At 50.6% G+C, this 24,855-nt stretch overlaps 1 protein-coding gene across 13 annotated transcripts in view; it reads right to left on the minus strand.

The window, feature by feature from the left end:
- Positions 1-24,855, minus strand: part of DYSF (dysferlin) — a 222,354-nt gene that overhangs the window by 194,371 nt on the left and 3,128 nt on the right. For 5 of the 13 annotated variants that reach the window (XM_029231978.1, XM_029231975.1, XM_029231971.1 and 2 more), the window contains exons 2-3: positions 4,812-4,867; positions 3,507-3,598 (exon numbers count right to left, since the gene is read on the minus strand). In XM_029231978.1, the coding sequence (XP_029087811.1) occupies positions 3,507-3,598; positions 4,812-4,867 (148 nt within the window). Of the gene's footprint in view, positions 1-3,506; positions 3,599-4,811; positions 4,868-16,559; positions 16,736-24,855 lie in introns of those variants that run through there. The other 8 variants (XM_029231979.1, XM_029231976.1, XM_029231969.1 and 5 more) reach the window with 2 other exon arrangements.

The raw sequence follows: 24,855 nt of genomic DNA on the forward strand, positions 1-24,855 counted from the left end.
GAAGCCCTGGGGATAGAGAAGAGAGTGAAAGTGGGGGAGAGTCAGAGGACAGAAGGAATAAACGGAGAGGGGCCAGGAAGGAAAAGGAGCAAAACCACAGACCTGTGGAGACAGAGGTGTGAGTGAGGGGCGGTAAAGAATGAGTGAGGCATTGAGGGGACTCTAGAAACAGGTGGAGGCAGAGGATGGAGGTTCAGAAGACGGAGAGGAGACAGAGGGAGACTGTGGAGGGCTGTGCTGCACCTCGCTCGGAAGAAGACCGAGGAGGACCCTAGGTGGGCTCACAGCCCACCCAGGACTGCCAGGAAGGAAGGAACTGCTGCATGACGGCCCTGTGGATTTCACTGAAACTGAGGGCAGTCAGATGGCAGCGGTCACCGTCACAACTGTTATCTCCCTGTTTGCTTCCTGACCAGACACTGCCAACTTGAGGGTAGTGAGTAGGTGTTCTATGTAAAACGTTCATTGAATTGAATTCACTGACTTTTTTTCCCTTTTCTCTTTTAGAACGTAAAATATCACATGGTTGCTCTTTCCACTTCCTGGAAATGCTTCTTACTTTTACAGCATTAGACTTTTTAATACTTTTAATTAACTGGTTTGTTTTTGTTTTGTTTTGTTTTGTTGTGGTACGCGGGTCTCTCACTGTTGTGGCCTCTCCCGTTGCGGAGCACAGGCTCCGGACGCGCAGGCTCAGTGGCCATGGCTCACGGGCCCAGCCGCTCCGCAGCATGTGGGATCTTCCCGGACCGGGTCATGAACCCGTGTCCCCTGCATCGGCAGGCGGACTCTCAACCACTGCGCCACCAGGGAAGCCCTTAACTGGGATTCTTTTCTCACATTTCATGAGCAGCATGAACGTACTGTGCGCTCTAACCATGAGGGCCTTACAGAAGCACCCTGTGGGTACCTGCCTCCCTCCCGCTACTCCAGTGGGTTTCCCCTCATGCATCTTCCATCCAAGCAAACTGCTCTCCAGCCTGCATACCCCACTGGCTCCGAGGCTCCGATAGCAAAGCTAAAATTCTATTATTTCTGAAATTCTTCAGATGTTTGTGAATGTAAGTTTAAAGTTAGTTGAATTAAAATTTAATTTTTAATCACTAGAAATGCAAAATTGAGATAAATGTTTGAAAAACTCAAAAATTACATTCAAGTAGTTATCAGAAAGAAGTTTCTGGTGAATCGGGAAGCTTTGTGAATTAGTTCTTCTGCAAATTGCTGTGTGAGGAACTGATTTCCAGCACACTGGCCTCTCAAGTGACCTACCTGGTCATGTGGGAAACTGGTGTTCAGGGAGCTGACTTGCCCCCAGGAGCCAGAGGACATCCACAGGGGCCAACGAGAGGGCTCCAATGTGCGAGACAGCCTGCCCCTGCTGTGATCTCCAACCCACGGAGCCAGGCCGGCCCATGTGTGGCACTGGCCTGCTATCACCCCGAGGTCTAGCCTGGCCCTTGAATTGATCAAAAATATGTTCTCATCCCCTGCTGCCTTCATGGTCTTAGAAATCTCCCCACAGGGCCTGAAAAGTACTGAATGTGATCATGAAAGTGAAACATGTGTTTCCTCTGCATGCCTTTGCCTTGCTACGCTCTCTCTAGAAGGGCCCAGCACCTGCCTGGGGCTTCCGGGAGCCCCTGAGAGGCGCAGGGGCTCCGTGATTCTGACCATGTTGCAGACCTGCCCTTCAATCACAGCTCTGCCATCAGTAGCCTTCGAGGAAATTAATCTCCTGGAGCCTCAGTTTCCCTCCGTAATAATGACAAGTCTAATAGTAACACCTAACGATTAAAAAAGATCTTTTATATAAAGACTCAGCACAGGGCCAGACACTTGGCTAAGCTCTTGGTAAACATCAGCTGTTGTGGGTTTGCTATTATTATCCTCAGCCTGGTGTCAGAGGCCCCCTCCCAACCTGGCCCCATTGCTCCCTTCTCACTGGGCTGCACAAGTCATGTGACTGAATCCCACATGTAAGGCCTTAGCCTGCTGCCCTCCATGCCCAAACTGTGGAAGGCCCTCCCTTCCTCTCCTCTCTAAAGCCAACCCTGGCCTCCGAGTCAGTCTGTGTGGCCCTCCTCCAGGAAGCCTTCCAGGACCACCCAGAGTCCAGCATTGCTCCTCCCTCACCTGTAGGTCCACCGTTCATGCTTGTCAGAAGCTGCCTTTTTTCCATGAAATACCTGTGCTGAGGTAACAGTGTGAATGAGTTCCAGCCCCTGCAGGAACCTGCACCCTGTGCAGGTGGGGGCTGCTGAGGTCCAGGCTGGACAAGATGGACCCAAGACGCCCTGGACCCACACCTTTTAGCCCTACCTTGGGAGGGCCCAGTGGAAGCGCCTCCATCCTCCCCACACGTATCACGCGCTGCACCCACAGCCGGCAGAGACACAGAGAGACCGTGCTGGCTGCGTTTTTCTTCCAAGCTTTTTAAGATTTCAAACTTTCCAGATGTCTGGGAGGCTGAGACCCCTGTCGGCCTTCCCCAGGTCTCTGAATCCTCCCTCTTTCCCTCTCCCACTCTCGCCCTGCCAGGGAAACACAGCCGGGCCCCAGACACCAGCTGACCCAGTTCCCAAACAAAGGCTCTACTGTCAGCAGGTCACAAAACAGCAAGCCCATGCCCGATCCTCGGGTCCAAACCTCAGCGAATGGCACCAAGAGCATGAACCCACCCCTGCCGGCCCCTCACACAGCTGCACCCCCGTCAGGCCTAGCAGGGACCGGCTGAAGCCCCGCCCTGACATTCAAGGTTCCGGCACTGAGCGCTCTCAGGCTGTGTCTCCCAGGTCACCCTACCCACAGTCAACAGGGCCATCAGTCTGCAAGCTGGCTGGCCCTGCCCACCCCGCCACCAGCACACACAAGGCCCAGGAGCTCCATACACGAGGAAGGACCCATCGCCCGACTCGAGAGCCTACTTTTGCCACCACAAAACTCTGAACTCTGCTCCTACTATTGCCCCTGCCTGGAAACCATCCCTACTACGTACATGAAATATCACCAGAAGACACTGCCACAGGACGGTGGGCAGTCAGTGTGGGTCGTCATTACTGTTCCGACTTCTAAACCACAACTCTCACCTCGAGTCCCACCTCTTCCATGAAGCCATCGCTCGGCCTGCCTCGCGCCATGTGCCACTGCCCTCCCTAGCCTGTGCTGGGCAGGGAGAGAGGGCCGTGCCAGGCACCTCAGGGCTGCAGCAGGACCCAGAGAGCCTTTTCTTCCCTGCTCCCTGGGGCACAGGCTGTCTGGGGAAACACATGCACATCTGATTCTAGCCCATCTTCCTTCCCTGTCACTTGGGAAGCTCTCAGATTTACCCACGGCTGAGTTCCTGAGACTGCAGCCAGCCCTCTCCCCCAGATCTACCACCGGGCCAGGCCCACTAGTGGCAGGTCTTCACTAAACACCAGCTCTCCAGAGTCCACATTCTGTAGTCTACATCCGCCACGACCCTACCCATACACACCCACAGGCCAGAGTCCCCCTCACCGCCTCACCTGTTCCTCCCCATCGTCTCATGGTCTTTGACCACCACGTGAAGCTCGGAGCCTTGGTCCAGGGGGACACCCTTGAGGTCCCACTCAAAGCCCTGGAAGAAAAAGAGAAAAGATGTCTTAACCTATGGACCCCTAGAAGAGACTGTGTCTGGTCCCCACAGGTCCCCCTGGGGCACTAAGCAGGCATCTGTGACCACTACTGGTGAAGGGAAGGATGCATGAGTGAAGGAATGAATACATGAGTAGCAGGGTCTCAGAGCTTCAGAAGGGACAGCGAGAGCTGAAGGCAGCGGAAGAGGGTAGGAGACCAGACCCCCATGACCCCCTCCCCAACTCAATTCCACCAGTCACCAGGAGCACAGCTGGGAAAACTTCCAGGTGACCCTCAGGGCCCAAGATCAGTGTGCTCATGGGGCAGCCCGGCGCCTGGTGACAGCATGCATTAGTGCCACCTTGGTCTCCAGAGACCCCAGGACCCTCCTCAGAGCAAAGGCACCCCATGCATCCCAACCCCATCCACACAAGGATAGGGCTTCCAAAGACCACCAGGGCGCCATATAAAGAAAGCTGGTTGACTAAGGCTCGAACAAGAGCAAGTTATGTAGCAGACGGGAGCCAATTCTTTTGCAATTAGAGAATGACAAATCTCTGCACAGATAATACCCTGACCAGCAAGAGCTTGAGTTGGTGAGCAAATAAATGGGCATCTGCCAACATAGATTTACTGATTAAAATTATTAAAGGCTATTGCAACATGCCTTAAGTAAATCATTTGCACAGATGATTTACTGCAAATAGGCAATTATTTCCTGTAGTTTAAACTACCTAAACATTGTCAGTTTTTCTGAAACAGTGTATTAAATTTAACCCAAAGGGAAAAAAAAAAAAAAAGAAAGAAAGCAAGCTGGTTGAGAGGGCAGGAACCAGAGGAGGACCTGATGAATCAGGGAGGGCTGTGGGGAGGAGGTAGTTCTGGGCAAGGACAACGGCCCTGTGTAAGGGAGAAAAAGCAGGTAAGACAGCCCTAGACACCCTCCTCCTGGCTGGCCAGAGCTGAAAGAAGCGGAGACAAGGGACCCCTCACTCCTCTCCACACCGTACCCACAGCACAGGGGAGACCGCAGGCCAGGCCACCACCCCTCCTCCCAGGTGCCAGGAGGATTTCGTTGGCACACCGGACCAGAGCCCCTCCTCTCCATGACAACACCTCTGAGAAAGCTGCCTCTGCCTGAGCCCCCTGACTCGTCCCTGCAGAGACAGTGGCAGCAGAGGGAGGAAAGGAGGGAAGGTAGGAAGCTCACATACCTCATTCCACACGGGGTTCACGTTGTTCTTGATGACTTTGGTTCTCTTCTTCACCCCTACGAGAGACACAGAGGGGGAGTGAAGAGACGTACCCCAACCTGCGCCTTCCCCAAGTGAGGGCCAGTTCCAAGACCTGCACTGCACCTCACCCGCCAAAGGAAACCTTACAAAACCCACGAGTCTCTGAGAATCCCACCAGTCTGCAATGAAAGCCCAATGCCAATCACACACATCTCTCAGCTCTGGGACGGACAAACAGCAGCCCCATCGGAAGGACTGTTTAAAGGAAAATACCCAGCCTGACTCTTCTTAATGAGTTTGTTATTGTTACTCCTGACTTTCTAAGTAAAGTTTTTAAATTGTAAAGTTTCTGATTCTCAGAATGAATGATCTTCATAGAGAATATTCCATTCTTCTTTAAAACAATCTATCTCCACATATTGTATGATTCCATTTATATGAAATGTCCAGAACAGGCAAATTCACAGAGACAGAAAATAGATTAGTAGTTTCCAGGGCCCTAGAGGGAGATGGGAATGGCAAGTGAATGCTTAATGGAGATTTCTTTTTGGGGTGATGAACTGTTATGGAATTAGATCGTGATGATGGTTGTACAACATTGTGAGTATACTAAAAACCATTTATACTGTACACTTTTAAATGGTTAAAATGGTGACTTTTAGGGTCTGTGAATTTTACCTCAATTTTAAAAAGATCCACCTCACTCTCACCTTGAAGGTATCTATCTGAAGCAGGCTGTCCTACCTGCTCGTGAGGGCTGGGCCGAGGGAATGCAGAAGGGCTTTGAGATAGACAACAAGAAGAACTAATACTGTGATAGCTGGGAAGAGCCACAGCGCCCCAGGCGGCAGACTGCTGAGCGCTCCCTCTGGAGTTTGGGCCTAAGGGGTGAATGAGGGGCACAGAAAGGGCTAAACACGTCTGGCTCTTCCATTAAGCATCAGAACAGAAATGATTCTGTGTTCAATGGACGATTAAAAGTGTTCAGCCAGGGCTTCCCTGGCGGCACAGTGGTTAAGAATCCGCCTGCCAATGCAGGGGACATGGTTTCAAGCCCTGGTCCGGAAAGATCCCACATGCTGGAGCAACTAAGCCTGTGCGCCACAGCTACTGAGCCTGCGCTCTAGAGCCTGCGAGCCACAACTACTGAAGCCCGTGCACCTATAGCCCGTGCTCCGCAACAAGAGAAGCCACTGCGATGAGAAGCCTGCGCACTGCAATGAAGAGCAGCCCCCGCTTCCTGCAACTAGAGAAAGCCCGCGCGCAGCAACGAAGACCCAACGCAGCCAAAAATAAATAAATAAAAATAAATAAATTTTTAAAATAATTTTTTTAAAAAAGTGTTCCGCCAGACACAAAACTTATATTTGGGTTGGATCTGAAAGATCACCGGTTCAACCCTGCCTGTGCAAGACCCTGCAGTAAGAAGCCTTTGGTCTCACCTGGACTGCTCAGTGTTTACAGAGTCCTGTCTGGACCATGAAAGCCCCTCAAGCCTCTGGAAACATCTCCCAGGACCCCCGAGTCTTCCTCTGAAACTGAGCATTGTCCATTTCCCTTCTGTAGGGTCAGCTCCCGTGGCCCGGTTCAGAGCATGGAGAGAAGGGGGGGCAGAGGTGGGTCAAGGACGCAAGCCAAGTAGGGGAAAGGATTTGGAGGAAGGAAACAACAGAGTAAGGAGCAAAGGAAAATCCAGGAGAAAGAAACATCTGAGGGAGGATCGGTAGACTTAAGGCAAAGATTCAGCCCCACGAGCCCCCTCAGAGATCCTGAGAAACCTCCACCAGTGGTAGAAGGTGAGCCCCCAACCCCTCTCACCGCCTGCTGCAAATCACTGTTGTGGGAAAAGCACGTGGACTTTGGAATGACACAGACCACCATAGAATACTTATTTTCTGGGATCCCCTAGGGGCAGCAGTTCTCAAATTTTTGGTCACAGGATGTCATTCTTAAAAATTATTGAGGCGGGGCTTCCCTGGTGGTGCAGCGGTTAAGAATCCGCCTGCCAGTGCAGGGGACACCGGTTACAGCCCTGGTCCGGGAAGATCCCACACGCCGCGGAGCAACTAAGCCCATGCGCCACAACTACTGAAGCCCATGCGCCTAGAGTCCGTGCTCCACAACAAGAGAAGCCACCGCAATGAGAAGCCCATGCACCACAACAAAGAGTAGCCCCCGCTCGCCACGAAGACCCAACACAGCCATAAATAAATAAATAAACAAATTTTTTTATTTATTTAAAAAAAAGAAAAACTTCCATAGGAAAAAATTTATTGAGGGCCCTAAGGAGCTTTTACTAAGGTAACTTGTATCTATCAACTTTTACTGTATTCAAGGTTAAAACTGAGGCATTTAAAAATATTTATTTAGTAATTAATATTACATTAATAATAATAAGCCCAGTACATGTTAACATAAGTGACATATTTTTATGAAAAATAACTAACTTCCAAAACAAAGGAAAGAGAAAAGTGACACTGTTTACATTTTGCAAATCTCTTTAATGCCTCACTGGATTCTCATTATCCTGTCTACATTCAGTCCATTGAGATGTCTTGTTTTAGTTGACATCTGTGAAAAAAACCCAACCAGACATATAGCTGGAGATGCATTTTAATAAATTTTCAGATAATTGTGGATCTCCTTCTTTGATACTGCACCAAAACTCAATAAGTATTAGTTCTTTTTCTTTTTTTTTAATTTTTGGCTGCATTGGGTCTTCGTAGCTGCGTGCGGGCTTTCTCAAGTTGCGGCAAGCTGGGGCTACTCTTCGTTGCGGTGCGCGGTCTTCTCATTGCCGGGGCTTCTCTTGTTGTGGAGCACAGGCTCTAGGCGCATGGGCTTCAGTAGCTGTAGCACGTAGGCTCAGTAGTTGTGGCTCGCGGACTCTAGAGCAAAGGCTCAGTAGTTGGGACGCAGGGGGCTTAGTTGCTCCGTGGCATGTGGGAGCTTCCTGAACCAGGGCTTGAACCCGTGTCCCCTGCATTGGCAGGCAGATTCTTAACCACTGTGCCACTAGGGAAGCCCTCAATAAGTAGTATTTCTTAAACCTAAAGGTTAGCTGCAGTGTGAAATCTGAAAGCAGAGTGATGAACATTTTGTACTCTGTTACATTAAAATCTGTTGTCCTATCTTGCATTTTGAATAAATCTTTTATCCACACATGATTCTGTAACATCCTGCATTGCTCATTTGGGAAGTTTTTGCTCACTGAGTTATGCAGACCTTCCAAATGTTGACACGTTTTGCTATATAACACTGAAAAATCACATTCATTAATATCACCATCAGTCTCATCAGAAAAGACATTAAATACTGGGAAACTGGAAGACAGAAGCTTTCTAAAATTCCAATTTTTGTTTGAAAGCTCAAATTTTATGATGGGCAACAAATGATAAACGTCAGCTTTTAAAGTGGCAAGCGCACTCACTCATTTTCAAGAAAATGTCTATCAGATGCCCAAGTCTGAACGATCATAGTTTGTCAGTCATTCTTTCAAGTGAAAACAGTATTCCATTAAAAAAAAAAAAAAAAAAAAAAAAAGCCTAGTTCAGCATGCCACTCAAGTGGTCACACAGGGCTTTTTCTTGCAACAACCTTCATTTTCCAGGGTGCAGCAGAATGCTCTGTGCATACTTCCCATCTCAACACAGAAAATATTACAAACATGTGTAACTCCAGATCAAGATTGATAAAATTAATATTTGTACTGCTTTATCAAGGTCATTCTTCAGTAAAACTGGCTTTTTTTCCCCCCAAACTGTGAGTACTGGCTTTTTTTTTTCAAATTACACGAGGGTGAAAAATACAACAACTAGTACAATTTGGTGCCAAAGCCCTCATTAGTCTTAAGGCATCAACAGTTTCACCTTCCAGTGCTATTGTACCAGTTGTACAAATATGGACTCAGCGAAAATGGCAAATAGCATCGTAGTGTTATTGTGGAAATAGCTTTAACCTTGCTGACCTGCTCAAAGGCCTGGGGATTCCCCCAGAGTCCTCGTACCACGCTTGAAGAACCTCTTAGGAAATTCATTGAACATCTCAGTTTCCTCATCTGTAAGGTCATAATAATACCTCCCTACGGGACTGTAGGGAAAATTAAACAAGATAAGATGACTGAGCTGCCTGGCACACAGCACGCTCATTTAATGTGAGGTCACTTCCCCTCCCCTCCCCTCTGTGCCCCACTCTGATGCATCTAGTGAATTCCTACTGATCCTTCAACGGGCAGCTCAGTTGTCTCTGCTCAGATAAGCCTCCCCCGACTCTCCCACACAGAGATGATTGCAAGCTGTGACTACAAGTATCGAACAGCAGGACAACTGTGTGTTTCTATGTCGGTCTCCCCTACTAGAGTGTGAGCTTCAGAGAGCAGACACCATGCCTTCCTCATGTTAGGAACCCCAGAATATAGCAAGGTGCCCAGTAATCGGGTGCCAAAGGAATGGGTCCTTTTCTTTCCCAAGTTGACTGCAAGTTCACTTCCTCACTAGAGGACAGAACGGCTCTTCTCAGAGAACGCCAGAGACTGCATTCACAGAATGGCTACATGTCAACAGAAAGAGGGGATGAAAGAAAGTACAATGGCGGGCAGGTGTCCTTGGGGGGCCCTGTTATCTTCTTAAAGGTTGCCCAGGCCTGCCCTGGCTGAATCATTCTGAATCCCCTTGGGGGCCGTGTTGGTGTGGCTCCAGCAGAGGTTAAACACATGGTTTTGGAGTCATTCAAACAGCCGGCGCTACTAAGTGAACTTGTCACCTCTCTAAGGCCTTATCTCCCTTGGCAGTAAAATGACATGAAGCGAGTGGTCACTGATAGGCTCTACAGCCCCAAAGAAGAGCCAGAAAGAAATGAAACGTTAACCCGGCACGATCACATGACTTACAGACACCAAGGAAGAGGACGTCAGGCTGCTAATTAGGAAACAGTTCCTTCCTCATCATGGATTTAGACCTGTCCTGTCCTTGATCATCAATTCTGGCCTTGAGAGATGTGGCGTTATGTCTGTAAATAAACAGACTCAATAGTTAAAGATACAGGAGAGCTCACAGCTCGTGCTGGGGTTGGGGGAGGGGATTACATCCTCTCCCCAGATTACTCTGCAGAACTGGGGGCCAGCAGGCATCCGTGAGAATCATGCTGGAGCCCTAGGGTGTGCCTCCAGACTGAATGACTTAGTGAAGGGGAGTGAACCCGCCATGGGAAGGCTCTTCCCCAGCCTACCCACCCCAACTCAACCCACACTCCGAGACCACAGTCACCCATGGCTGTAAGGTAGTGTTTTTCTTTTTCTTTCTCTTTTTTGTTTTTTGACCACACTGCACAGCATGCAGGATCTTAGTTCCCTGACCAGGGATCGAACCCGTGCCCCCTGCAGTGGAAGCGCAGAGTCCTAACCACTGGACCGTCAGGGAAGTCCCTAGGGTGGTGTTTTTCAAACTGCAAATTGGGACCCATTAGCAGGCCATGACATCAATTGAGTGAGTTGAGCAATACGTCTTTTTTTTTTTTTTTTTTTTTTGCGGTACGCGGGCCTCTCACTGTTGTGGCCTCTCCCGTTGCGGAGCACAGGCTCCGGACACGCAGGCTCAGCGGCCATGGCTCACGGGCCCAGCTGCTCCACGGCATGTGGGATCTTCCCGGACCGGGGCACGAACCCGTGTCCCCTGCATCGGCAGGTGGACTCTCAACAACTGTGCCACCAGGGAAGCCCTATATTATGTGTATTTTAACACAATTTTTTTTTAAGTCCAGGTGGAAGATGGTGAGGACACAGGTAGCAGGCCTGGGGTCTACTGACAGGCATCTGGGTGGGGAAGGCAGAAGTGGTGGTGGGAGCAGAACACATCTCAGATTCTGACAGGGATGCATGAGTGCTGGTGGGGCTGTTCACCTAGAGAGGTAGCAGAGAGAAGAGGAGATGGGGCATCTGGGACTCCCAAAGAGAGAGAGACGGGTTGTTTCTGCCCACCAGTCAGGTAACAGGACCCACTGTCAGAGAGGCAGGGCACCTTCAGATCGTGCAGGCAACCTCAGTGCAGTCTCTCATTTAGTCCACAAATATTTATTGAGGACTTGCTCTGTGCTGGGCACTCTCTTGACACCTCATTAGAATACCCATCAGAGGGACTTCCCTGGTGGTGCAGCAGTTAAGAATCTGCCTGCCAGTGCAAGGGACACAGGTTCAAGCCCTGATCCAAGAAGATCCCACATGCAGCCGAGCAACTAAGTCCATGCGCCACAGCCACTGAGCCCGCGCTCTAGAGCCCGAGACCCACAACTACTGAGCCTGCGTGCCATAACTGCAAAAGCCCGTGCACCTAGAGCCCGTGCTCTGCAACAAGAGAAACCACAGCAATGAGAAGCCCGCTCACCGCAACTAGAGAAAGCCCACACGCAGCAACGAAGACCCAATGCAGCCAAGAATAAATAAATTAATTAATTTAAAAAAGAATACCCATCAGATAAACAAAGCGATAGAAATTCAAAGTTACCAGCAGAAAACCAAAAACTGGTGGACAAGAGAAATGGTGGTAAACGGAGAAAAGGTAGCCCTGGCTTCTGCTGAGGGAAGGCCTGCTTTACTTCTTGACACAGACACCCCCTAACAAAAAGGGTAGGCAGACTCTGATAACTCTGATACTTGCCCCACCATCTGTGCCCTGACTTAAGCCTGCACACCCCAAGACTGGGCAGCAGTCACTCCCTGCTTCCCTAGCAGAGCCCTACCCTTCTCACCTCAAGAACTCCCACCTCGATCTCAATCTTTCTAAATCTTAACTGAAAGCATACTTTCCAGAAAATGAGTAGTCAGGAAGGGGTGGTGGCAGGTGGATATACTGGCTGTGATGGAATGCTCTCTAGGAGGGGTAGTCTTTAAACTCAAAAGGCCAATTAGAACTGGGGAAGATATTTTAAACATCTATGACAACATCTTAATGTCCTTAATATGTAAAGAGGACTCACAACTAATGAAGAAAAAGACAAACATCTCTTCCGTCCCAAACTGGGCAAATTAAAAAGCAATTCAGTAAGAAATAAATGTAAATAGGCAATAACATCGAAAGGTCACAAATACTATTTGAACCTAAGAAATTGTTAAAAATTTGCATGATAATGCTTTGTGTTAGCAGAATTATAAGAAAATAAGCCCTCAAACTCAGCTAATGGGAAGATAAAGTTGGTACAGACTGTCAGGATAGCAATTTGGGAAATGTGGCAAAGCCTTAAGTATGTCTATAACCTCTGACACAGCAACGCCACTTCCAGTATTTACCAAAAGGAAATAGTTAAATAAGTGGGCAAAGATTTAGTCACCAGGATATTTCTCATAGTGACAGTATAATTTAAGCTTTGGATATAAATATTAAAAAATTGATACAACCTAAATATTCCTTAATAGGGGGTTGATTAACTGAATTATGGTGCATCCATGTAATAAAATAAAACTTAGAAGGTGTGCAGAAGAATATTTACTGATACAAAAATGCCCCTGGCTTCTTACTGAGTGAAAATGTAAATATGCAAACATCTGGAAAAAAAGATATCTGGATGGGATTATCTCTAGGGAGGAAGGCAAGGGGTCTAGGGACTTCTGGTGGAGGGGTAGGACCGGTAAGGTTCAATTCCTTGACCTGAGTGACAGACATGGGTGTTCCCTTCATAATTTATCCATTAAAGCAGGGCTCCTCAACCTTGGCCGTGTTAGCTTCTGGGGATGGATAAGTCATTGTTGCGGGTGTCATGGGGCTGTCTTGTGCACTGTAGGATGTTTAGCAGCATCCCTGGCCTCTACCCACAGTAGATGCCAATAGTGCCTCATCCTCCCACCCAGTGGTGACAACCCCAAAGGCCTCCAGACATTGCCAAATGTCCCCTGAGGAACAAAATTGCCAACTGAGAACAACTGCCTTAAAGCGTACATTTATATATTATGTACTTACTTAGGTGTTAAATTTCACACTAAAATTGCTTTAAAAAAAAAAAAGAAAAAAGAATCTTGGAGGAAATACGTCAAATTGTTGACAAGTTAATTTGAAGTATAAGGATAGGGGGCTACTTTTTACTTTTGTCTCATCCTTTTTTACATTGAGTACATGTTACGTTCACCTAAAGAAAACAGGCTATTTTCCATGCTTTAAAGTAATTTTTTTTTTTTTTGTGGTTCGCGGGCCGGCCTCTCCCGTTGCGGAGTACAGGCTCCGGACGCACAGGCTCAGCGGCCATGGCTCACGGGCCCAGCCGCTCCACCGCGGCACGTGGGATCCTCCCGGACCGGGGCACGAACCTGCGTCCCCTGCATCGGCAGGCGGACTCTCAACCACTGCGCCACCAGGGAAGCCCTAAAGTAACTTTTAATATTCAAAAAGCTAGATTCAGAGAGTCCGGTGTCCTTGCAGCTCACCTTCCCTATACAGGTAAGTCACGTGGGCCCACCTACAGATGGTTCTATAAGATTCCCCAGGAGACAGATGAGAGGGGAGGGGGGAAGGGAGAGATAGCGACTGGAGAGACACGGGGAGGAAGAGAGGACTGATGGGAGGAGGGAAAGGGAAGGGGCAGTAATGACTCGGGTTCTGACTGGTGAGCCTGGAGGAAGCAGGGTAGAAAGTCACTAAGTGGGGGCACAGGAGAGCCAAACTTCAAGGAAATAAGATGTTTGAGCTCCAAGGGAACAGGGATCTGGTTTTGTTCTTGGATGCATCCCCAGCCCCTCGAACAGCACCCAGCATGTAGTAGGTGCTCAATAAATATTTGTTCAATGAACTAAATGCATGAATGAAGGGATGTAAATCATGACATTAGAGGGTGGGAAATGGGCAGGGCAGAAGAGAAGTACAGCTCATTAAATGCTATAGGAAATGAAGCTGCTCATTCACGCAGATGGTCAGTCAAAAATCTCCACCATGGCCCAGGTACTCATGGTAGGTAGTCATGCTAACTAATTAATTAATACAAGAACAAAGGGATGGTAAGTATTCATTAAAAGCCTCTATCCTAAAGCCCTGAGAGAGGGAACACAGCAAAGGGTCCTCAGAGTCCAGCCTCCCAGAGCTCAGAGTCTATTTTTGGGAGGCAGGTCCTGAAATTACATCTGAGCCTGGAATGCCCGGAACAACTGTGAGACAAGTGGGCCTGGCCAGGCCCATGCTCCTCGGGCTCCGCTCCGAGTGGGAGCCCAGCACACAGTGCGGAGACTTCTCTGCAAGCAGTCCAGTCCCCTCTGTGCCATGATGTGTTCCAACAAGGCTTCTCAACCCTGATTGCGCTTCCTGTACATTTGGAGATTTTTTAGAAACACCTATATCTGGGCCCCTGCCCCCAGAAGTTTCGCTTCAAGAGAGGAGGGACAGGGAGTTTGGCAGTGTTTTTTCTGAAAGCTCCCCACGCAATTCTGATGTGCAGCCGGGGTTGAGTACCCCAAGCTAGATGATCTGTAAATTCTGGGTCTGATTCTAACAGCCCCTTTCCCTAAGCATCAACTCAGCCCCAAAGTCCAGCATGAATACCCCTGTAGGGTGGGGGAGGTCACATTAATTTCACCTTTCACCACATCTCACATCAATTTCTCTCAAGATGTGGTTCCAAAATGGCCTGCATCAGGTATGGAAATGCCAATTCTTAGGTCACTTAAACCTGCTGCATCAGAACCTCTATGGATAGGACCCAGGAATCTGTCTTTCAAGCACAATCCCCAGAAGATTCTCAGGCACAGTAAAACATGAAAACCATTGCCCCAGACTGTTGAGACTCCCAGGCACATCTGGAAGATGGTGAGTAACTGGGCCAGAAAGGGCACACACTAGAGAGTACCACCTGTTTGCTCTCAGCACCAGGCATCCTGATGAATAGGACAAGATGCTGCCCTCAAGGAGTCCTGCGATCCTAATTATGGAGCAAAGTACTGAGCACAGCCCGGCTGGGGCGAGTGCACTAGCAGACCTAACAAGGTGCTGTGCATCCAGAGAGGAGAGACTAATGATAGCCAGGGGAATCCTGGGTGCCTTCCTGGAGAAGGTGGCATTGTAGCTGGGCTTTGAAAGATAAATAGACTTTGAACAGCTGGAGATGGTACATTCCATTATATTTCAGTTTTGCTAGGAGCTTGTCAGTGCAAATAAATAGTAAGGCATTATAAAGGGAGGGGAATGCAGAGATGGGGAGAGGACAGCAGGTGCATGTGCTTGGGGTACCTCGGCTGGGGCAACAGCCAAGAGGGACCTCAATTGATTTGGACTCAAGGGCACTGCCCACTCCAAGCACTCCCTGCCATGACCAGAACACTTCCCCAGGTTTCCATTTCCTTGTCTGCAGAATGGGGAGATTAGTAGCTACCACAAAACCGTTAGAGAACCAGGGAAAGAGAGTGGTGAACAGATGCAAAAGAAGTCCAAAGCATCTAAGAGACCTAGGCTGATGAAGGGCCCTGGGCTCAGGGTCCTTGGGGAGCTTCTTTCCCAGCCAGTGTTGGCCCCATAATTTCCACACAAGAATGGCTTAAGCAGAATCTGAACCTAAGGGAGAACTAGGGACCTTGTCTGGATGCTGCATTTCATAGTAGGCACCCAGGAATATCACCAATTAATGAAAACAGAAGAGTTTTCTAAACTGTTTCGACTCACACTTTTCAAAAGAGGAATAAAATGTACATGGTCACACATCAAAGAATAAAAGCTACAGTTAGTTCTCACTTTGCCAAACTGTGTCTTTCATCTACAGTTATCATCATTTTGGGATGCTTGGGGAGAAGATGGCGATCGTGGGTCAGAGCTAAAGAGCCCCCTTGGTGTTCCCACCTTTTTCTAACCTCCTGAAAACACCAGCCACTTGTCCCTCTCCGTTTGACCACCTTTTGCGCCGCACACGTTTTTTAATTCCACAAAACCACAGGATACACCTCGTGGTAAGAGGAAAACCCTCTCCCTTTCCTTAATTATCTTTCTTTGCAGAACCGGGGTCCTGACTCACTGCCATTGTTCCTTCTCTTAATTTTGACAGATCCTTCCTCTTCCCTTTCCCCTCCTGAGATACCTCCTCCCGTGGGAATGTCTGCCTTGAGGCGGGAGTTAAGGGTGCCTGGTGAGAAGGGGGCGGGGTTTGAGTCCTTTGGGGTGTTTGCCCCAAACAGAGAGACCCTCTCTGGTCTAAGTACCACAGGCAGGTGTTTAGGCTCTTTGCATTTTAAAAACTTCCTTGAACTCTCAAAATTTTTTGTATCAAGGCTACATCCGCTCTATTCTATCCCTTTTCCTCCCAACTGAGACACGGCCTATTCAATATGGCCAGTGCTGAAGAAAGATGGACGAATGAATGAATGAAATCAAGACAACTTTCACGGTCTCCACACCCAGTTTTTAAGCGATCCTATTCCTCTCTCTTCCGCACCCATCCTCCAACCCCGCCCTCATCACTGCCCGCTAAGGGCTCGCACGTTATTCCCTCTGGGCTTCGGTCTTAGAAAAGTGTTAACTGTCGACCTGTTATGGCACTTCCGGTTTTCCAAAATTTCTGAACACTGTGGCATTTATCGTGCTCGGTTGCATCCTCCTCGTCCCCTCGGCAGAAGATAGGACCGAAATTTCTCTGAGATTTCTGTCCTTGCTGACGGGGAGGAAACTATGGCTTGGACTACAGTTAGCGCCGGAGCCGGGCCGCCAGACCCGGCGGTGCGCGCGCAGAGTCGGTGGCGCGGGCGCACGGGCGCCACGGCCACGGGGCTCTCACCTCGGAAAGTCAGGCTGGCGACCGGGTCGCTGCGCCGGTCCTTCTTCACACTGGGGAGGTTGCTGGCCCTCACCAGCTGGCAGCTCAGCATGGTTCGGCCGGCCCCCACCGAGCAAGCGCTCGGCTCCGAGGCAGCCGCACCAGAGGGGAGCGAGCTGTCGCCTCCGCGGGAGAAGTCCCGGCGCCTGGGAGAGGCCGCGGCGAGGACACCGGACACCCACTGGGTGGACCCTCCCCTCCGGCCCGGGTCCGGATCCGCCCTGCCCGCGGAGGGCGGGGCGGGCCAGGGGTCAGCCTGGCGCCGGCGGGGGCGCTGGTCCCCTCCGCGGGTCCCCGCCCCCGCCAGGAATGGAAGCGCAGCTGACGCGGGGCGCACGGCTCGGCTACGCAGCTGGGAAGCGTCGCCCGCCCGCCTGCTAGCGGGAGCCCGCACCGTCCCGGTTACCCGCCCGGCCAGCGCGCCCGGGCCCCGAGCGCACCAAGGCCGACCTCGTTTCCACTGCTCTCCTGCCCGAAGCGCCCAGGGGCAACTGGGTGCGAAGGCGGGAGGTGGGGGAAACCCGGCTTCAGAGACCAGAGTGTGTCCGCGAGAAACTGCAAGCGCTGCGAGCGCTAGAGGAGGAGAGGGCCGAGCGGCCAAACGCGCGCTGCGCCCTGAGCCCCTGGCGCCCACGCCGCTCGCCTCGGCCCACCTTCCCCCTCGACCGCCCTCGGTGCCCCGGAGGTCCGAGAGACTCCGACGCTCGAACTCTCGCGAAGGGCCTCTGAGCCTTCTCCAGAGCAGTCTGGGGTCACCCGCCTCCGGAGGCGGAGGTCTGCATCCTGCCCACTCGGTACCCTGCCACATCCCCAGCAGCAATCTCTAGGTCCCCTCGCCCTCACCATGAGGGGGATTGCCTAGAGCGTGAGCCTCGAGTGGTGACCGCCTTTAGCGTGCGTTCGTGTGTTACGTCTGGTTCCTTTCCAACTGATGAACTTCTTGGCCACAGGTGGCTTCTCACCTCCGTACCCCTACATTGCAGCACCGAGCACCCGACAGGCTCTGTCCCTCCTCCCACCTCCCAGGTCCTCGCCAGCTTCCTCACTCAGCCTCAATTCAGTGACTAGTTATCGTCACTCTGCTGCACAGGATCACAGCTCTCTTTCTCTTCGCTTGTTTTGAAGATCCAGCATTTTCAGGTGGCTAAACGGCAACGTGGTGAAATCCAGCCCTGCCTACTCCACCCCAGCCCGCTAAGCACTAAAGGTGTTGGAGAATAACACAGCTAGCCTGCTGGTCTCACCTGTTATTTCCCACCCCTGACTCTGGTGGATCCTGAGTGCTGATAGGGAACTACTACATCTCCACAGCCTCTTCAATCTCCCTCTCTCCTAGACAACTATTTCATACTTTTCTCTCCCCAAACCTACAACACCCCATCACCATCCTCGCTCTCAGTTTGCTTTTTATATGCAAAGTAGAGAACTTCCTCAGGCTCCCCGCCTCCTAACTCCGGTCAGCTTCTGAGCCCAAATCTTTTGCTCTTTCTCCTGCTGTTATAAACGAATCATTCGTACTCCTAAGCCCCGCTGGGCACTTGGGCACTAGATCCTACCTCCCTCACCCACTCGATGACAAGTCTGAGGCTGTCCTCTCCCCAACCTTTAAAGGCTGCACCTTCTCTAGCTGGCTTGCGCCCTCTTCCTCCTGACTCTACCATTCTCCCTGGGTGACCCCACTAACCCTCATGATGAGCTGGACATTTACTTCCTCTCCAACATCCAAACTTCCTCTCTCTCAGCAGAACCCGACTATTCGGGTACTACCCCCAGCCCTAGCTCCAGATCCTGACCTATCTGAGACCATCTCCTGGCAATAGCTATTGGTCCAGCGATGGCATATGTCCCGAGTTGTTCTCCTGGAGGGATAACTTATCCTCCGTGAATGGACAAGCCCAACTCCCTCTCCTGCTTCGTGAGAATAAGGAAGCATGTAGATCAAATTGCCGGCCAGCTCTAAGATGTAGCAGACACCAAGGACGGCAGACCAGAGAGAAAAATGGAGTCAGCCTGGGTCCAGGGTGACTGTGGAGCTGTCCACTGTATATGCCCAGAGTCCACCAGGTCTCTGGATCATACTGTGGCGTGGTACTAACAGGGCTTCCTCCCAAGAGGACTTGTATCGGGAATAAAAACCACTTTAAGGGCTTCCCTGGTGGCACAGTGGTTGAGAGTCCGCCTGCCGATGCAGGGGACACAGGTTCGTGCCCCGGTCCGGGAAGATCCCACATGCCGCGGAGCGGCTGGGCCCGTGAGCCATGGCCGCTGAGCCTGCGCGTCCGGAGCCTGTGCTCCGCAACGGGAGAGGCCACAACAGTGAGAGGCCCGCGTACCGCAAAAGAAAAAAAAAAATCACTTTAAGACTGTTTATTATTAGACCTTTTGAGGTAGGATTTCACTTACTTGCAGCCTAAGTCATCCTTACTGACTTTGGTACCATCTATGTGCCCACAGCATCCAAATACCTCCACCAAGGCATTTCCACCACCACCCTCTCCTGCCTGGGCTGCCTCTTAGCTGGTCACCTCTGGTCCATTATCCACACAGGAGCCAAGTGATCTTAAATATAATCATGTCTTTCCCCTCGTAAAATCCCTCCAAGGCCTGCCATGCTCTTGGAATAAAGCCCGGCTCCCTTTCCTCTGCATACAAGGTAAGACCCCTCAGCCCCTCACTCTTCAGCTCCAGGTCCAGTGGCTTCTCAGTTTCTGGAACATGCTGAGCTCCCTGCAAACTCCCTCCAAGCTCTGCTGTCACCTCCACCTGCACCTGCCTTCCCCCCTCTCTTAAAGGGCCACCCCCACTCACTCTTCAGGCCTCATCACTTCCATGGGAAGCCTCTGACCTCCTGGTCTAGGCTGGGTCCTCTGGCAAACAACTGCACAGCAGCACTTTTCCTTCTTAGCGCTTGTCCCAACTGGAAGCAGTAACTATTTGTTTAAGTGCTGGTTTGATGTCTAGCTAGATGGTGGAGTTGGTCGATGAGGGGAGAGCCCCAGTCTGTCTCAGGCAGCCAGGTGTTCCCGGTGGATAGGAAGGGCTGGCCTGGGGTTTGTGTGATGGACATTGCACTTGGCTCCCCAGTGTCCCTTCCACCCCGTGATGTGAAGTGTGCTGTTCTCAAAGAGGGTAGTACTGCCCCCTAGGGGGAATTTTGGATCTGATGATCGAGGATAGTTTTTACCAACACAATAATTCCTGACTTTGCTGCCTTCCCCAGCACACCACACCCTGCCCCCTAGCCCTGCTCTAATCGGTCAGAGGTGGCACAGGAAATCTGTAGGGGCACATCTAATATTTCCAGAGGAATATTCCAAGGGACTCTTGCAAACACTTGGCTTATGTCCAAGGAACAGGGTCTCCACACACCTTTTCAGTACACCAGAAAAGCAGCAGCTGGTGGCCTGAGCCCTGGACACTTCCTGAGGCCTCTTTTCCCATCCCAACTTCCAACTTCCCAGCCTGGCTGCCCTTCACTTCTCCCTGACAGGATGGCTGACTCTTCCCTTGGAGATGTCATCCTGGGGCCTGGTGCTCAAGGGGGCTTCCTCCCAAGGGGACTTGCAACAGGAATGCAGCTCTTGCGGACAGTGTGCTGAGACCTCAATTTGTCCGCCTCAAAGATGTTCTTCCGGGGCTTCCCAGGTGGCACAGTGGTTGAGAGTCCGCCTGCCGATGTAGGGGACACGGGTTCGTGTCCCAGTCCAGGAAGATCTCACATGCCGCGGGGCGGCTGGGCCCATGAGCCATGGCCGCTGAGCCTGCGTGTCCGGAGCCTGTGCTCCGCAACGGGAGAGGCCACAGCAGTGAGAGGCCCGCGTACCGCAAAAAAAAAGAAAAAAAAGATGTTCTCCCCTCCTGCCATAGAAATGTTCCAAGGAGATTGACCTGGAAGCATGGTCACCCACATAAATAGACTACATTTCCCAGAACTCCCTCAGAGCTAGATGTGGCCAGGAAACCAGGTGATGACCGATGCGATATGAGCAGAAGGGCTATGTGTGTCCTGCCCAGGCTGCAGTGAAAACATATCCCAAATCATCATATCCAAAATTCCCCCAAGGGGACAGTGCTATCCTCTTTGAGAACCACTGGCTTAGCCTTATCATGGTGTGGAAGGGACACTGGAGAGCCAAGTACGATATCCAGCACACCAACCATGTTGTCAAAGGGACCACGGGGGATAGCAGAGAAACAAGACAGAAAGGATCCGGGGCCTGGACAGCCCTGTGGGTCAGAACTTTACCAGCCTGGGCTGCCTACACATCAACCATTATGTGAGTGAGAGAGACCATCGTGCCCCCCACCATCAGTTAGGGCTCGCTAACCAACAGCCAGGTCTGCATCCTACCTAAGGCCCCAGGTAAGGGCAGCTCCTCGGCATCCCGGAAAACTCCAGCCCCACTGCAAAGGTGACAAGGCCAGCTTAGGAGCCACTGTTGGGTAGCAAGTGGGTAAGGGTGGTCTCGGGTGTCCTCGGCCTGCAGCGGCTTGAAGCAGGATTTCAGCTCCCGGCCAGAGATTGAAGTCAGGCCACGGCAGTGAGAGCGCTGAATCCTAGCCACTAGACCAGTGGCCAGTGACAAGAAAATGAATTTCCACAAAGAAACAGAAAGCAGTGAAACAAGTAAAGTGTTTATTAGGAGGAAAAAGAGTACGTGTGGGTAGACACACGGGCGGGCTCAGAGAGAGAGTCGCGCCGTTGTGGTAGTTTGAATGACTTTTATGGGGCATTTCTTCTGGGTTTCCTTTGGCCAGTCATCTTGCTTTGCTGGTTCTGAGTCCATATTTGGTATATCTCAGCGTCCTCCTCTGTGTGTGTGCGCATCTCTTAGCCAAGATGGATTCTAGAGAATAGGCCTATGTGGACATCACTTACTATGGGCTGGCGCCCCCTCCCTTTTTGACCTCCAAGGAGCTTTTCTGTGTTTGTGTAGTTGGGAAGGTCTCCTTGACTTCTGAGAATGAGGAATACGTGGTCTTTTATCCCTTACCTGGGCAGGGCTTAGCTTCTCCTCCCTCCTGCTGTTTTGGAGTATCTGTCCACAGGGGACAAACTCCAGCTGTTTAGCCTGGGGCTCATCTATCTCCTGCCTCAAGGGGACCTGCTTTGAAGCTGAATTTGCATAGCAAGCCCAGTTTTTACTTACAATTTCATGTTAAGCGCAACAGACATTTCAGAGCTAAAAGAGGTAAGGGGGGGAGGGGACTAAAGCTCTCCCCTGTTACCCCATCGGTGTAGTCATGGATAGGTGCTGACTGATAATCTCAAGTGAGAGGAGACTGGCTGCCTGTTCCCTGGAGAGTCCAAGAACCAAGGTCTCCCAGATTAAACAAAACACCATCACATGCTGCCACTGGTGTCCCCTGGGACACATCCAGCACATAGACCTGCTGTCTTTGATCAACACAATGTTTTATAACAAAATTGTACTTTAAACATAAGGAGATCTGGATTTATAGCATCCCTTGAAAAAATCAGAGAAGCTGGCACACGATCCCTACTTTTCTGCCTAACACTGACTCTCTGGCACCTGCAGCCGGGAGCATGCATCTCGGCTCGCACTACTCGCTACCACTCACCCAATATGCACGCGCTTCTCCCTCTGGCCTTAGTTACGCCACCTGCCATGCTCCCATGGGCATGAGGGTTTGTGACCCTCTTCTGTCACCTAGATGCGGTCCTTCCTCCCTGCCAGTCAAGGAGGAGATACTTCAAGGAGAGCCCCTTCTTGCTCTTGGAGTTGGCCTCCTCTGGCTCAGTTCTCCTAATGTCTGGGGCCTTGTTTTTTCCCAAGGCCTGACATGGGGTATCCAGGAAGCAAATAAACCTTGCCCTCTGCTTCCAATAACACCAACCTGGAGACGAACACGCTGCATGTGAGCTTACAGGATTCCTCAGGGCACATTTGCCAAAGTCCAAAAACTTACAGGAGTAAGGATGGTCCAATGCCTCCTTCTGCCCTCCCCGCTCACATTCATTGAAGAATTTGTGTCCCAAGGATATCCCAATCCGACCAGCTGGGATTAGAGAGGCAGTCACATGTCTACCAGGGGTGTCGGGGTGTAGACTGCACATACAGCAGTGATTCTGGTTATGGCCATGGTCATGTGACCGACTGCCTGGGAAGAACTCTCCCATAGCAGGAACAATCAGATGGCCCTGCGTCCATCCCAGTGCACCCTTTTCTAGCCATGTGTCCCAAGACGTGAGGTTTGACCTTTCAGAGTCTGTTTCCACTTCTGTGAAATCGAGAGAATGCTACTTCACAGAGCTGTTAGGAGGATTACAGCAAACACTAAAGTTTCCAGGCCAGTGCCTACCTGGTGCACAGTAGGTGCACAATAGATGTTAGTGCTCTTCTTGCTAACATTTCAGCCTAATGAACCAATCTGGAAAGAGACCAGCATGCAGGAAGTAAAGAAAGAAATAGGGGTGGGATAGGGAGGGTGGGAGGGAGGGAGACGCAAGAGGGAAGAGATATGGGAACATATGTATACGTATAACTGGTTCACTTTGTTATAAAGCAAAAACTAACACACCATTGTAAAGCAATTATACTCCAATAAAGATGTAAAAAAAAAAAAAAAGAAAAGGAAAGAAAGAAACAGATTTTGGCCTGGGGAGATGGACTGAGAAGGTTTGTGGGCTCAGGGAGTCACTTTTCCAAGAAAGATCTAGCCCGATGGTGAGGGTCACAGCCAGCCGGCAGGCAAGTGGGCATATGTCTTGGCCTCAGAAGGGACTGCTCCGGGGGGTGCGGGGGGAGCAGCCAGAGGAGACAGGACCAGGGTCCCTTGGGGCCGAGGGGATGGCCACTCACTTCTCAGCACATTGTGCCCAGTCTGGTAGGACAGTAGATGAACCAACAGAGCTGGTGATAGGCCGGACCAGGCCAAAAAGATAGTGAAAGGCTTTTTGGATGTGTGCAGTGATTTCTTAGTACATGTACAATACATGTTAACCATAATAATAATTATAATAAATATATATATAAACATATATAATAATAGTAAAATAGTTAACATGTATTTAAGTGCCAGGCACTATTCAAAGTGTATTATGTGGATTAACACATAAACTCTTCAGAATCATCCCTCCAGAGCAGGTACTATTATTATCAACACTTTATAGATGAGGAACCTGAGACACAGAGAGGTTAAGTAACTTGTCCAAAGACACACAGCTGGAAAATGACAGTGCTGGGATTCCAAATCCAAGGTCCCAGGCAGTCTGGGTCCACAGCCAACACTCTCAGCTACCGTCCTTTCATTCTTGTTCCGTGCTCTCATCCCACTGGAACGTGACCAAGGCTGCCAGCTATCTGCACCCCTGAGCCCCTCCACCCCACTGGATTGGCTAAGCTTGGGGCCTATGCTTACAGTGCCCCTTTTCCAGAGGCCCCCAAGTGCCTGCCACACCCACTGCAGGCTGCCCACCTCAGTGCTACATGATGCATGCCCCTAGCCTTAGCTTATCAGTCCCTGAACAGCCATCACAGGCCTAACAGAGGCCTTGAGATGGCCTAGCACAAGAGTACTGCCCAGAGGGAGCATCCTGGGCCAACTGGTGACTGGTCCTATGAGATGCAGGGAGGGTGATGCAGAGGGGCAGAGACCCCTCCGAGATAAGAAAGCATCCTCCAGACCAGAGAATGAGAGTGGGGATGTCAGGGCCTGAGGGCGAACGAGAGTGGGTGGCAGCAGGGACAATGTGTGAGATAAGGCAGGGTGTGAGGGGGCCACAGTGCAGACTGAGACTCGTCTCTGGGGTGTGAGCCAGACCTGGGTCCTGCCCCTCCACCTTTTACTGCTTGTCTCTTATAAATCAGAGCTAAGACCAGAGGGAAATGGTAGAGCAGTTAGAGACGGGTTCTGGAGCCAGAGTGTGTGGGCCTGAATCCTGATTCCACTAATTACTAGGGTATGACTTAACCTCTTCCTGGTGTAGAATGGGGGTGATAATGGTCACCACCGTATGTGGTTGATAGGAGGAGTAAGCGTCTGTATATAAGGGCCTGGTACAAATTACAACTTGAACACGATAGAACTCATAGTAAGTGAGCTCTATGTAGAACAGCGCTTACACCTAGTAAGCAGAGTATCGGTTAAATATATCTCACAGGATCGTTGCGGGGTTTTGAAGGAACGGCATCTGAAAATGGTACATTGTGCTTAATGAATGACCATTCTCTCTGTGATGAATACACTTTTCAAAACTGGAATCCTGCATCTCTGGGTCATTCGTCATACACTG

This window comes from Monodon monoceros, unplaced genomic scaffold, assembly GCF_005190385.1.
Source record: "Monodon monoceros isolate NGI ecotype Baffin Bay Population unplaced genomic scaffold, NGI_Narwhal_1 Super_Scaffold_19, whole genome shotgun sequence".
Lineage (NCBI taxonomy): Eukaryota > Metazoa > Chordata > Mammalia > Artiodactyla > Monodontidae > Monodon > Monodon monoceros.